Source organism: Cyprinus carpio, chromosome A3 (assembly GCF_018340385.1).
Source record: "Cyprinus carpio isolate SPL01 chromosome A3, ASM1834038v1, whole genome shotgun sequence".
Taxonomy (NCBI): domain Eukaryota; kingdom Metazoa; phylum Chordata; class Actinopteri; order Cypriniformes; family Cyprinidae; genus Cyprinus; species Cyprinus carpio.
Window position 1 is genome coordinate 9120362 of NC_056574.1, and position 14241 is coordinate 9134602.

A 14241-nucleotide genomic window follows, 5' to 3' on the forward strand; every position below is an offset into this window, starting at 1 on the left:
TGTTTGTGTCTCAAAAAGACGTCTAATGAAATGTTTTTTTCTCTCAATGTTATATTATATTAGCATGTCAGGTTCCTTCTTATTCATATAAAGGATTGCATCTGTGTAGCATTATGGCTGATCTTTAACCCCAGATGGGATGCGGCTGATCCAGGTGTATATGAAGCTGTACGACTGTCTTGCACTATAAACCTGTATCCTGTCAAAAAACACACGACCCTGACCTGCTTCAGACCTCTGAACCATTTATCAATCGATACCTTTCAGCAAAAAAATAAAAACCCGGATCATACCGTTCCTGAACAGACTCTCGGAAATGTGAGGGGGTCAGATGTGGACCGTTTGGGGGGCTAATTGAAATAAGGAAGAGATGATTTATTGCAGCTGGCCTTAGGACTAGTAATGGTTTACACATGGAGACTTAACCAGCGCGAGGAGCTCTTTTGTTGTGGAGACTTCTGACTCTCCTGACGAAGCATGTGGGAGCTCAGAGCTGATTGCAGAAGCTACTGTAATTGGTATTGATCATAAGACTTCATTGTGAATCTCAACTCATTCATTTTGTGAGACAAAAGGTTTGCACAAGCACATTTTCCCATCCTTCACTGTGGCTGCACAGAAGCATTTTATATGAGATAAATGTTAATTTGGCCAATGTGTTTATATCAGTCTTGAGCACACATTATAAATATGATTTCCAAACTCCCTGGAGGTCTTACCTTCTGACGGAGCTTAGGTCCAACTTTAATCAAACACACCTGAAGCAGCTAATCAAAGTCTTTGAGTTCACTGGAAAATTACAGGCAAGTGTGTTAGCAGTAAGCTGCACAGCAGGAAGGCAGATAAGCAGGACCAGGGCTGAGCTCCCTCGTCTTCATCACAGGAAACCTACAGCCCTTGACTAATATTACTGTAATCTTACAACACTAACACTCAGTAAAGGTCCTTTGCAGCACTCTGTAGAGTTGCTCTATGGTTCTTTCAAGATTAAAGCACAAGAACATCAAGGGTTTTCTATAGAACAAGAGAATAAAATTTGTTTTAATAGCTTAATGTGTATAACAGATATCATAAATAACTATAAAATTAACAGATTTTAGAATTCTGGCACATAGGCATAATTATTTTGATGTTATGGCCAATAACCATCAAATGGTTAATATTAAACTGTTTTAAAAGCCACAAGAGAATTTAGACATCACAATATTATAATTGAAAGTATGAAAGTTCAGTATTCATTCTGAGATCTGCTAAAGATGATAAATAACAGTGTTATTAAATTATTCGTGTTTTAACTTCAAGTGTTAGATGATAAAAAACGTGATATAAATAAGCAGCAGGGTTATTATCACTATCTAAAACTAAAAATAAACAAATACAAATAAATGACTTCAAATAAAATACACATTAACTGAATTAAAATATGCAAAATAAAATAAATAAATAAACCAAAAACACTTATTTGATTTGAGTTGGTTGCTGAGTTAAAAATTGTTTTATTTAATAGTGTGCGTGTGTGTATTATAAAGTAATAGGAATGACAAAGAGAAACAAATTAACTAAAAATTAAAAATGCAAATAGAAAATATAAAAAAAATCAAAGTTTATTAATTTTTAAACAAAGTTCAATATAAAATTAAATGTAAAAAAAAAATCATATTGGCTGATAAATGATATGATAGTGTTGTGCATCCCTAAAATGTACCCTATTTACTTTTTTAATAAACATTCCTGGTTTTATTATTCACCACTCGTCTTCGACTGTTTTCTTTTGGACTGACGCCCCAACTGCCTCCTATTGTTCAACCACCTGGAAAAAGTGACGCTTCATAACCTAATAGATAAAATAAAGTCCTTCCCTGCATGTTTTTCTTGTGAAATGTCCATATTCACTCAAAAATATGTGGTATGATGCCAGTAAAATGGGCTTTGGATGGTGTTCTTAGGTTCTGACTGGAAGCTCAGACCACATAATAGAGTCGAGATACAAAGCAATGAGTCTTTATCCGCCGTATTGAGACACAATTATGTGAAAATCATTAACTAAACCCTTAACATACCACACATACCACGTCTCTAACCCCACCCTGGTCTGAGATAGCACAGGTTCAGTCCACACGGGATGCTTGCACATCAAACCGAGCAGATGGCTGGAGATACTACGGATTGCACATTAACTCCTGTCATGACGCAACCTGTCTGTTTATTTGGCATGGCATCAAAGACCAAAAATTGGACTGTTTGAGAACTTTCCGAGTGGACACAGATCATTTCAGGACACGGTTCAGACATAGTGGGGGGCCGAGGACGCAGATCTGCTTGATAATGCAGCTCTGTGTGCAGTTATCTGCCGATTATTGGCCCTGTCGGCTGGGCTGTTGAACTCAGTGACCCTCTGCCTTCACCTCGCTGACCTTCCTGGTGTTGGCACAAGCTAAACCCTCTCAAAGAGTCATTCAGCACGGCTGGAAGCATGCATACGCGCTTATGTGTCTCACAAAAAGAGATGTGAAACTAGTTTGAGGTGGAGCTCTGTGAACGTTGTATTTCGCATGCAGTCGGGAGGAATGTGGAAGCTGTAATGGGTGTAATTGTGAGGACTGTATGTGCGTGTTTGAGGCGGGGGAATGAAGGGAAGCAACTGTGTGAGATCGGGGACGTTTTTTCAGACGGGCTGACAGTGTGTGTATGGTGTTTAAAAAGACAGTGAGGAAAAGGGAGAAAAACTTTCTCACTAAGTATGAATGTCTCTGATGAAATTCAGGACAACAGCATCTAAATGCTTGTGTATGCTGCATTCTGTCATACTACTTTATGCACTATATACTATGCATACTATGCAGAGTATGCAAATTGCTTCCATGTAACAGAACCGACTACCTAGAGTACCTCAAAAGCGCTCGCTGAATTAACTTGGCAGCTCATAAACAACATTGTTTCCAGCTGTACTAATAATAAACATTTATGCTCATTTTTAATGTTTTTGAAAGAAGACTTTTATGCTCACCCAGGCGGCATTTATTAGATAAAAAAATACAGTAAAAACAATAAAATTGGGAAATATTATTACAATTTAAAATAACTGTTTTCTATTTGAATATAATTTAAAAAATAATTTATTTCTGTGATGCAAAGCTGTATTTTCAGCATCGTTACTTCAGTCTTCAGTGTCACATGATCCTTCAGAAATCATTCTAATATCCTGATTTGCTGCTCAAGAAACATTATTGATTATTATCAATGTTGAAAAATATTTTTGTGGAAATTGATGCATTGTCCCATGATTCTTTGATAAACAGAAAGTTCAAATGAACAACTATTTTATATTTAGAGATTATAAATGACTTTACTGTCATATTAGATCAATTTAATTTGTCTTTGCTTAATTAAATTATTAATTTCTTTTTTTTTAAATCAAACTTTTGAAAATATGTACATAATATCTAGTTTCACATACTATTTATAAATAGTAATAAAATATGGTACATTACATCAGACAACTTGTTAAAAACAGCCGATGTTCAGAGATGATTATGTCTATAAACAATTATTCCAAAGCTGTGTAATCAATTATAAGTGATCTAAAAGTTATTAGAAAAAAGCAGAACCACCAAACCTTAAGAATTGTTAGATATTGTTCTAAATAAACTGATATCAGATTTTTCCTCAGTTCATCCTTAACGTTTATTATTTTTAATGCTCATATCTCATATAAAAACAGGATTATAGATGAAAAATCTCAAGTAAATTTTAAATGTTGCTTGGAAACGAACTGGAATAAGTTTAATTTGAAGTTAAAAAAATAGACTACAATGACTGGAAAAGGGAAATAAATAAAAACTGAAATAAAAAATTAAAATATATAGTAATATAAAAAAAGTAATAAAACACAGCTTAAATGACAAAATTAAACTATAATTAAAGTGAAATTCTAAAAAGAATAATAATACTAAAATACACTGAATTATACTACATTTAAAAATGTGTCTCTGTCAGTAAAGAGATGCTCCTATCTGTCACCAAAATCCACAACACACCTCTCTATTTGAATGACAAGCATCAAATTATGCAACAGTTCTGGTCCATTTAAGGGAGCTACTTTTGTATTCATCTTTCCAGCATGAAAATCATGGTGGTGTTATGAATGCTCACTGCTCTTATGCAACAACTGTCTTGTGTGAGAGTTTCAATGTCCTCACCTAAATGCTCTCTGTGTCTGTCTGTGAAGGTTGCAGGCTCCGGACCGCATGCCGTCATGCTGTCCTTAGACGAGCCACTGGACCTAAAAGTGCCGAGGGGGTGGGTCAGTGGGCGGGACAGAGGCGCCAGGTCTCCGCCCACTCTCACACCCTCTCCCATTCACGGCAAGGGGGCGGGGCAGCTGCGGATGGCAGACGACGGGACTGCAGTCATCGTTCCAGCGTCTCCTGCCTCTCCACACACAGGTAAACAAATCAGAACAGTAAGACATAGAGCACTGTAATCGCAGAGAATAACACAGAGGTGTGTATGTCAGCAGGTGTCCTGCAGGACAAGTCGGAGACCCCCACACCCCCCGCCGTGGACCTCAGCATGTCCCCGTCCTCCCGAAACACAGCCTGCTCTCCGGATCTATCCAATGGAAATGGCTCAGCTCCCATTTTCCCCGGGGTGAGTCTATTTCTTATGTTACGGTGACATTTTGGGTTGCACCCCGCAGACCTTTTGTTTACACTGCAAAAATGACTTGAAAAGTATTTTTTGACTTGCTTATTTAGTTAATATATCTAACATTCAAGATCAAAATTATCTTAAAAATTGAGAAGCAACACTGCATCTGACTTTTCACCAAATATACCTTTAAAACAAGTGTATTTTCTGTTAGATTTCACATTGTAGATACACTACTATTCAATCGAAGATTTAAAAAAAGAAAAAATTAAACAAGGACACATTAAATTGTTTAAAAGTGACAGTAAAGAGAATTATAATGTTACAAAAGATTTCCATTTCACATTAAATGCTGTTCTTTCTATTCATCAAAGGTTTCCACACAAATATTAAGCAGCAGAAGTGTTTTCAACATTGATAATAATCAGAAATGTTTCTTGAGCAGCAAATCAGCATATTAGAATGATTTCTGAAGGATCATGTGACACTGAAGACTGCTGAAAATTCAGCTTTGCATCACAGGAATAAATTACACTTTAAAACATATTAAAATAGAAAACAGTTATTTTGAATTGTAATAATATTTCACAATATCCATGTTTTTACTGTAATTTTGTTCAAATAAATAGCCCTTGGGAGTTAAAAACAGGTAAAAAGTGAAAGAAATACACATTTTAAAGCTTAAGTTAGCTGAAAATACTTCAAATCTTATGCAATCTTACTTCTCAAGTAAATGTTTCTTGCTTTCAGGATTTGTAGATATTTTAACTGAAATACAAGAAATTTTTTTATTCAGTGTGCCTTTAGAATCACTATAATTAGCTTTACACTAGGTCTACTACTTCATAAATGAGATATCTTGCCCATTAAGGTAACTAATAAGCAACCAAAGACTTGGTTCTGTTTGGGTCATAATCATAAGTGCATTAAATGCACAGCACCGTCCCCCACCTTCCCTCAAGATGAGACATTCAGTTCTGTTACCCTTAGTGACCCAAAAATGGTGTTTCTTATCAAATGCCCCCTGTGTCCCTTCACAGAAGTGTCTCTCTTTCGCTGTCTGTGGGGCTGACGGATGGGATGCGAGGTTAAATCAGATTTACAGCGAGGTACAGCCACACAGAGCTCTTTCTGCTTAATTTAATTCGCTCAAAATTGAATTGGGAGCAAGATGCATGGCTTTTTGTGTGCCTGTGTGTGTCTCCGATGCCTGCCATGCCTCCTTCTAGCCAATGGACGAACAGTGGCCAGGTCTTAGATGAGGACACTGCTGAGCCTCATTTTCCATGCACATTTCTCACATAGCTGAAAAAGTTCCCAGACAGCCCTGACACTGTTGTCCAGTCAAAACCATCTTTGTTTCTACTCTAATTAACCCTTCCTAAGCATCACTATTACTATTGCTCATACTTAGGCACAAAAACATGAACAAACCCCTAAATAATAAGTATTAAACTTTGCTGCATAACTCGTAGATCATGATGGACATGGTGATGTAGCTAAGTGAGGTGATTGCTCTTCTCTATGATCAGACACTTTGGTTTAGCGGACAATAAATTTTTTTTCTAAAGTATTTAGATGAAATAAAATTAAATAAAAAAAAAATCTAAAAAGAATTCAAATATCAAAAATACAAAATTACTAAAACTTAAACAAAAAAATAAAAGAAATGCTGAAATTATAAGAATAAAAGCCGATTCAAAATAGTAAAAAATACCATAGCAGTTCATACTAATATAATTGTGTTTGGGTGTGTATATATATATAATGTTAGAATAAATATTACATATTCATATATTAAAATGTAAATATTGAAAAATTTTAAAATATATTTAAATTAAATAAACTAATAAATATTTTCAAAACTATTTTGAGTTTAATATTTTTGAGAAAAATTACCACTACAGATGAGGGGAAAATATTTTATATTAATAAATGTATTAAATAAATATAATACATTTCAATAAATGTATTAATTTAACAATAATAATTATCAATGAACATGTTAAATATTATAAAATATATTAAATCACATTAAAGGGTTACTCCACCACAAAATGAAAATTTTGTCATTAATAACTTACCCCCATGTCGTAAAAGCTTTGTTCGTCTTCGGAACACAATTTAATTCAATTTCAGATCACAATTTTCATTTTGTGATGGAGTATCCCTTTAAGAAGTTAATACATATTTTAATTTACATTTTTTTAAGTTAAGAGACTTAACACCACTCAGAGAAAGTAGGGCAAAATATTTGTTGTTATTCAATTATCTCTATTTGCTCAAAATCTAAACTCAAAGAGTTAAGAATATAACTGCACAAAGAACTAAAGTCCAAAGCAGTTGAACAAGAAACAAGTGAGTATAACACGGAAATACAGTATTACTTACGATATTATCAAAACATGACTCGCATATCAACATAATATCATATCACCAGCTTCCTACCGATTCCCCACCCACTCACATTTCCTTCAAAAAAAATGCAATACTCTGTTTTATAGTTTACTCTCTAATCCTGCTATCTAGAAACTCTTTATCTTATAGCTGATAAGAGGGCACTTGAGCAAAATCAAGCTCCATGTATAAGATTCTTTTTTCGTATTGTGTTACATTTATTGGTGCCTTGCCATTTCGCTTTTTCTCATAAAAATCTCAAATCTGTGGTTGAGTGTAAAGTGTGGCAGGGCATCAGCTCAGATCAGCACAGCTGGGGGCAGAAGACGAGCCGCCATATCGAGCAAAACACTCATAAGAGTCTCCCGCTGTGAGGGCGATTACAAAACATGGACCTCCTGTAGCTCCTGTTACCGAGTTTAACAACTATTACTAGAATCGCTGGCCTCCTGTAAAAAAGATAAAGAGGCTTGAATTATGTTTGCCTTTTCTCGTTTTGTTCCCGCAGGACTCAGCTCATATCCGTTACATGGAGGGAGGAGCCACATCTCAAGCGTTCCAGTTCTTCGTGCCCATTGGAGGAGGTGGAGGGCTTCACCTGCCTTCATCGATGTTCATTCGGCAGCCCAAGGACACAAGAGCTTCTCCAGACCTCTCTGCAGATGAACAGCTGGCCTGTCGCTGGAGGAAGGTGAGAAATAGAAGCAGTTAAATGCAGGTGCTAATGTGCATTTTTCACCTGAGCTCACTGTGCTTGTTTTCTTGTCACAGTGCCACCAACTTTTTGACTCCTTGCAAGACCTGGTGGATCACGTCAATGACTTCCATGTAAAGCCTGAGAAGGATTCTGGGTACTGTTGCCACTGGGAGGGATGTGCACGCAAAGGACGGGGATTCAACGCCAGGTGTGTTTACTGCATTCTCTAAATCAGGTTGTCTTTGAATCATTTAGCACCAGCAGGGGCCAGTTGCATAAACTTAGCCTCTATGTCAAGACTTATTGTCCAGGGTTTCTAAGCTGCCTAAAGTTATTAATGTTATTCGAAAATAGAAATAGTACGTCCCAAATCATAGTATGTTTAAAAAAGTATGGCAAAACACATGAGCAGAGTTCTCTGCATGATAGACCCGCGACTAGCAGATCAACGTGCCTCTTAATTTCTCTCCAATACGGTAGGAAATCAAATGAAACAAAATGTGGATGATGTGACAAGATGATTGACAGTGCAGTTTAAACAGTGACAGAATGCACATAACTAAGCAACAGAGCGTCCGTTAAAGAAGCAGCTATGACGAAGTAGTATATCCCAAAGCTTGCCTACTATTCTTCTACATACTCAAGTACATACAAAAAGAGTACATACTTTTAGGGCATAGTATAAGTAGGCGAACTGGGATGCAGCATTAGTCTTATGAACTAGATCAATTAGCAGTTAGCCAATGAGTCAAATTTTTTGGATCCATATTAGACCAATCTAAGTTTTTATGTAACAAACAGAAAAAGAGTTATGACCTATCTTAAATAACGCTACATTTAACAGCTGGACAGTAGAGCATTCGATTCGTTGATAGAAATTAAGCTATGGTGTGTTCAGAAAAACTTTAAAAAAATTGGCTAATAAATTATCTAAAATATTTCACAGTGTTCTGAAGTGTCCACATAATTGTGCATGTTAAAGGGATAGTTCACAAAAAATGAAAATTACCCCATGATTTAATCACCCTCATGATTTAATTACCCTCAATCCCCCAGAGCCATGTTGAGTACTTTTTATGATGGATGAATGCACTTTATTGGACTTGTATTGGACTATTGAATTTCAACACCCACCCACTGCTATTATAAAGCTTGGAAGAGCCAGGACATTTTTTATGTTGATATTATCATCATGTTGAAGACACTAATGGACTTGTTTAGTATAACTTAATTAAGACTTATGTCTGCATCATTAGGTACAAGATGCTGATACACATCCGTACTCACACCAATGAGAAACCTCACCGCTGTCCCACCTGCAACAAGAGCTTCTCCCGATTGGAGAACCTCAAGATTCACAACCGCTCACACACAGGTCAGTACCAAGTTAAATGTATGGATAGACAGATGAAGATTGCATCACCTGGCTAACTTAGTGCTTGTATTTCAGGAGAGAAGCCCTACATCTGTCCATACGAGGGCTGCAACAAGCGCTACTCCAATTCCAGTGACCGGTTCAAACACACGCGCACACACTATGTGGACAAGCCCTACTACTGCAAGATGGTGGGCTGCTTGAAACGCTACACAGACCCCAGCTCCCTAAGGAAGCATATCAAGGCTCATGGGCATTTTGTAGCCCAGGAGCAGGGAGGTCCGGGTGGGGTGGGCTCCCTGATTAAGCCGGGGCAGATCGCAGGGGCGGGGAAAGAATCTGAGCTGACTTATGTCAGTGGGGCCCACATCATCATTCCTAGTGCTGCCGCTGCTCTCTTGGGCAGTCATGGTCTGCAGGGTCTCGGAGGCTCCCTCCCTTTGTCCCCCCTCAGTCCCCGCCCCTTGGACTTGAGCACACTTGGCTGCCCAAGCTCCCCTCCAGCTGGGCTTGGGGGGACATCCATCCTGTCCTTCAGCGGTTCCCCGCTTGGTCTGACCAAGTCACACTTTCTGTCTCCTACCTTCTCATCTTCCACGTTGGGGTTGCCCATGGTGCCCATGTTGGGCTCGGAGCACAGGGACCATGGCAAGGGCAAGGCCAGAGGCAAGGAGGGTGAGGACGAGATCCATGGCGGTGTGCTCAACCTGTCTACGGGGGCATCCCACGACCCCCTGTCTTGGGTTGTCATCCCTTCTGGCCCGGTGGTGCTGAAGCCAGCTGTGGTCAACTGAGCACCACATTCCAGAGGAATGGCAGGGGAAGGGTGGGGGTGGAACAGGGGTCAGAGGTCAGAGGCAAGCCTGTGGGTTTTTTTTACAAAGCAAATGCAGTTATGCTTGGAGGTGACACAATCTTTTTCAGCTTTTAGCGCTGCTTCAGTTCTAATTTGTACCTTATGGTCAGACACAGCTACCTGTTTCTTGTGATAATAGAGATGGTATCTTTGAAGAAAATTTAGCGTAACGATTCAGAAAGTGGCCAAACATTCACCTCCGTTCCATTCTCTTTCTCTCTTGCTTATCTTGTTTACCAGGGTTGTCCACTGGGTTGTCCACTGTCCTGCAGAATTTAGTTACAACCTTAACCAAACACAAACTAAACCCTACACTAGGCAGGTGAGTGGACCTTGAGGGCCAAGGTTGCCCACCTTTGGTCTAAACTCTGCAGGAGGGTGTCCCCCCAGAAACAGGATTGGACCCTAAGTCTTGTCCGCTTTGTTTTTTGTTTTATGAGAGCACTGATCTAAAGGCAGACTTAAGAATCTGTGCCCTTGCTTCAAGAGACAATTGTATTTATGTTTAAGAGAAACTTTTGGACGACAGTGTACGCAACACACTAAAGACACAAACGTGTGCTATTATTCTTCAGGAACTGACCTTCAAGGCATTCCATGCATTATGAAAAGACCTCTGAGTGTAGAAAGCCAGAGCTCTTTGAGGCTAAATCGCATGGGCCAGGTCAGGTTTGCAAAGGGGTGCTGAGGTCGTAGGTCAGGCGAGAGCAGCTCATTTACTGGCCCAGTAGTGTCCAATTCTGGCCCTGGAATGCCACTTTTCTGCAGAGTTTAGTTTCTACACACTTGGCTGTAAGTTTGTAGTGATCTTGAAGGCCTTGAGTAGCTGGTGCATGTGTGTTTACATAGGGCTAGAGCTAAACTCTCCAAGACGGTGTCCCTTTAGGATCAGGAATGGACACCACTGCTTCAAACTGTCCCGAGTTCCACCTCAGTCAGAGGGTACCCTCTGCATCCCTCGCAAGTGAACTTCTTTAGCTCAATGCTATTTCAAGCTATATGACAAACCTTGCATTTGCTGCTAGCTGTATCACTGCAATATTAGCATACATCTTTGAATAAACAAATAAGTATGAATGACAATCTGTCCTTTGAGGAGGAGAAAATAGAAACCTTGACTAGCTCTATTTTGTTGAATAAGAGATTTACAGACACAAGGCTCAGACTGACTGAGTTTTAAGTCATACAAGGGCACAAACTTTCCAAGCGGTAATGCTAATGCCCTATAGGACATGGCACTGATGTAACTAGTGCCATCTTCTGGTCATTACTTGTACTGCACACTACTAGTTGAACCAAGGGCCAGATTTAACAGTATTGCCCTGCTTTGCAGTATACTAGCATGGCAGGGTAAAACAAATAACTTTTGGTTGATGCAGAATAGTGGAATGTTTAAAATAAACATTATCCACAACCCAGTGAACATGTTGACATGTGCAATATACTAGTTTGGGTATACTGCAACAATTAAGGGCCTAGTTTAGTTTCTCAGTTTGTTTTCACAGTTTGTCCCATATTAAATCACTGTGCTAAAAATCAAATTGTATACCCAGAGACTAAAGTAGAGACTTAATAATAAAGTATAGAAAGCACTATTCAGGTGGCCAAAAGATAGCATTTTGATTTAAGACCCTTTCACATGACCCACATCAATGTTCTCCAAGGCATCAAACTCTAGAGCGAGGCATCAAGTTTCAGCACCCCTCCTGACGTCACCTTACACAAATGGAGCTGTAGGCGACCCTCCAAGTACTAAAAATTTCACATTGGACCCCATTTGCCTCTGATTTTCCCTAGCTTCATGATCTATCGTGATACCGCATACAAATTGAAAATCAAAACTCAAAAGACAGATTCTGTGCTAGATATTAGGTACATTAAGTTGTACAGCACAGCCTTTAAGGCAGATTTTCATATTCTACCTTTTATGGTGCTATCTGCAAAGTCCTGAAGTGGGTCATGTGAGTGAGACTTTACACAGTCTTTGTCATACTCCATTGATGATCAATGTGTCGCGATCAAGACCTCATTCAGATTAAAATAACGCTCTTAATTAAGTCTTCTCTCCTGAACTCAGACACGTAAAAGTCTCTGTCCGCTCAGGAGAAGTACTTCTGTAAGAGAGATGACATATTTGGAGCTTCTTTCCGTAATGTCCATTACTCGTAGATTAGGATAAAACAAAATAGAGAAACAAACGAATGTAATTTTAAAAACATTCCGACTGAAATAATCGCACTTCTTTAAAGCATGCACCCTGCCCTCCCCTCCAAACCATTTTAACACTCAAGAGTCTTATTCCATAATTATTTTTGTCTTATTGTTTGTGGAAAACTATACAGTTATTGCCGTTTTGTTTTACTGACTTTTTTTGTTTTGGACGTGACATTTCCTGATGTTGAAGTTGCTTTGTTTCTGCTATTGCTACTCTGTGTTCAGCTTTCTCCAGCTAGTGAATCGTGAGAAAAGAGGGAGAAGTGACAGAAGGTGGTGACGGATGAGTTTGCGGGAAGGGTTTTAGTAAGAAACCCTCACATTTAGCTCATAAACATACCACAATGCTTGAAGTTTACATACTGTATAATGTATATGTAATGTATGACGTCTAATTACTGAGTAAAAGAGAAGAGAAATGCACAGAATTTTTTAGACAGCAAAAAGCTGGTGCTTCCTCCATTCGCTCTAGCATAACTGCTAGAAAAAATGTCGCCACTGTCCATATCTTGATCGTGCGCCAGATTTCAAAAGTAGGCCACTGACCCTTACACGGCCCCAGATTATATTTATTTATTCAGTCAAAGCCAAGAAAAGGTTAACCCTGTGCTTCTATAAAGCCTTTTAGAAGAGATAAGCGATAACATGCAAATACATGCAGTAATCAAACACAATCCTCTCAGGTTTGGAAAGATTTGACTTCAGCGTGTATTTAGGAGGCTTTACTGGAAATGACGTTTATTAACCCTTGCATCTTTCCAAGAAGTTTCAAATCTCTTCTCCTTTCTTCTCCTACTCCCTTTCCTCATCTTGTTGGCTGGAGAAAGCTGATACTGACACAGACCTGTCAAGGTCTACATCAATGTTCAATATCAGATAAGCTGTTTGAACCTTTAACCCTTTGAGCACTCTGAAAACGGCCGCACTGTTTCACACAGGAGACTCCAAAGCCCTCGACAAAACGATAGTGTGTTCCCAATGACTATGAACTTACTGCAACTGTATGTGAGAGACCTAAGCAATAAATTGAATGGCAAGGAAGATGTCAAAGCTAGATATTTAAATTAGATATTCACTCCAGTAAAACTCCAATGACGTCAGAAACTATAAACGGTACATAAATTAAACACTATTTTCAAATAATGAAAAAAATGCTCACACTAAAAGATGTTTGTTATAGGACACATTCTTGAAGTGCCACAGAGATGCACAAAGGGTTAACAAAAAGACTATGGCCTGGAAAGGCCAGTATCCATTTTTATTTTTTTCCTTTTTGCACATTTTTGAGATATTTTAATATGATTATTATTTTTTTTCTCCAAGTGCCTTTTATTATAGATGAAATGTAGATGTAATACAGTATATAAAAATAAATAAATATATATATAAATAAATATATATTTTTTCCCAGTATCATGTTCTGAAGCTGAACATGCAGAATTTTAGAGCTGTAAAAGTCTCCAGTTGGTACAACATAGGTGTGTGCTCCTGTTTTAGAGGATTTTTATCACGATATTGATAAGGATGTCAATGAAAATAAAAGAAACAAATGTTTAATAAATTTGCATTTGATATATTGCGCTTCACTGAGTCTTTTTTTCTGAATGTTTGGGATATTGATGTACAGAGGGCTGAAATGTTAATAGTATTAACACAGATCAGCGTCTTAGCCTCGGATGAGATGTTTTTCTCTATTTTTCTTGGCTCTTCCATCAGTTTGCTTTAGCTCAATGCATCTGACGGATCCCAGTTTGACTAGCTGAAATATACATAACAGTGACTCTAATGTAAAAACAGTGTTTGTGAAGATCCCAAAACACATTTCAATAATCAGTGTTTATGACGTCATCCTCATTAACATTTAATTTTTAATCCTGAGAAAAAACACTGAAAATGCAGATTTTATTAATCATAAATTTCTTATATACTGTATCATTTGAACACATATACAGACTGCATTCATAATACATACACTGGGGTTTGGCAAAAATTTAGCAAAAAATACCAAATGTAGCTATACATATTATTATATTAATATTTACAGTTACACAG

At 38.0% G+C, this 14241-nt stretch overlaps 1 protein-coding gene across 3 annotated transcripts in view; it reads left to right on the forward strand.

The window, feature by feature from the left end:
• LOC109103077 (zinc finger protein GLIS2-like) overlaps positions 1-13763 on the forward strand; it is a 41296-nt gene extending 27533 nt beyond the window's left edge. The window contains exons 2-7 of one of the 3 annotated variants that reach the window (XM_042717448.1): positions 4229-4445; positions 4517-4650; positions 7556-7738; positions 7819-7952; positions 9001-9119; positions 9195-13763. In XM_042717448.1, coding sequence (XP_042573382.1) covers positions 4256-4445; positions 4517-4650; positions 7556-7738; positions 7819-7952; positions 9001-9119; positions 9195-9913 — 1479 coding nt within the window. In that variant the 5' untranslated portion in view covers positions 4229-4255 and the 3' untranslated portion in view covers positions 9914-13763. Of the gene's footprint in view, positions 1-4228; positions 4446-4516; positions 4651-5392; positions 5760-7555; positions 7739-7818; positions 7953-9000; positions 9120-9194 lie in introns of those variants that run through there. The other 2 variants (XM_042717454.1, XM_042717457.1) reach the window with 2 other exon arrangements.
• The last annotated feature ends 478 nt before the right edge of the window (positions 13764-14241 follow it).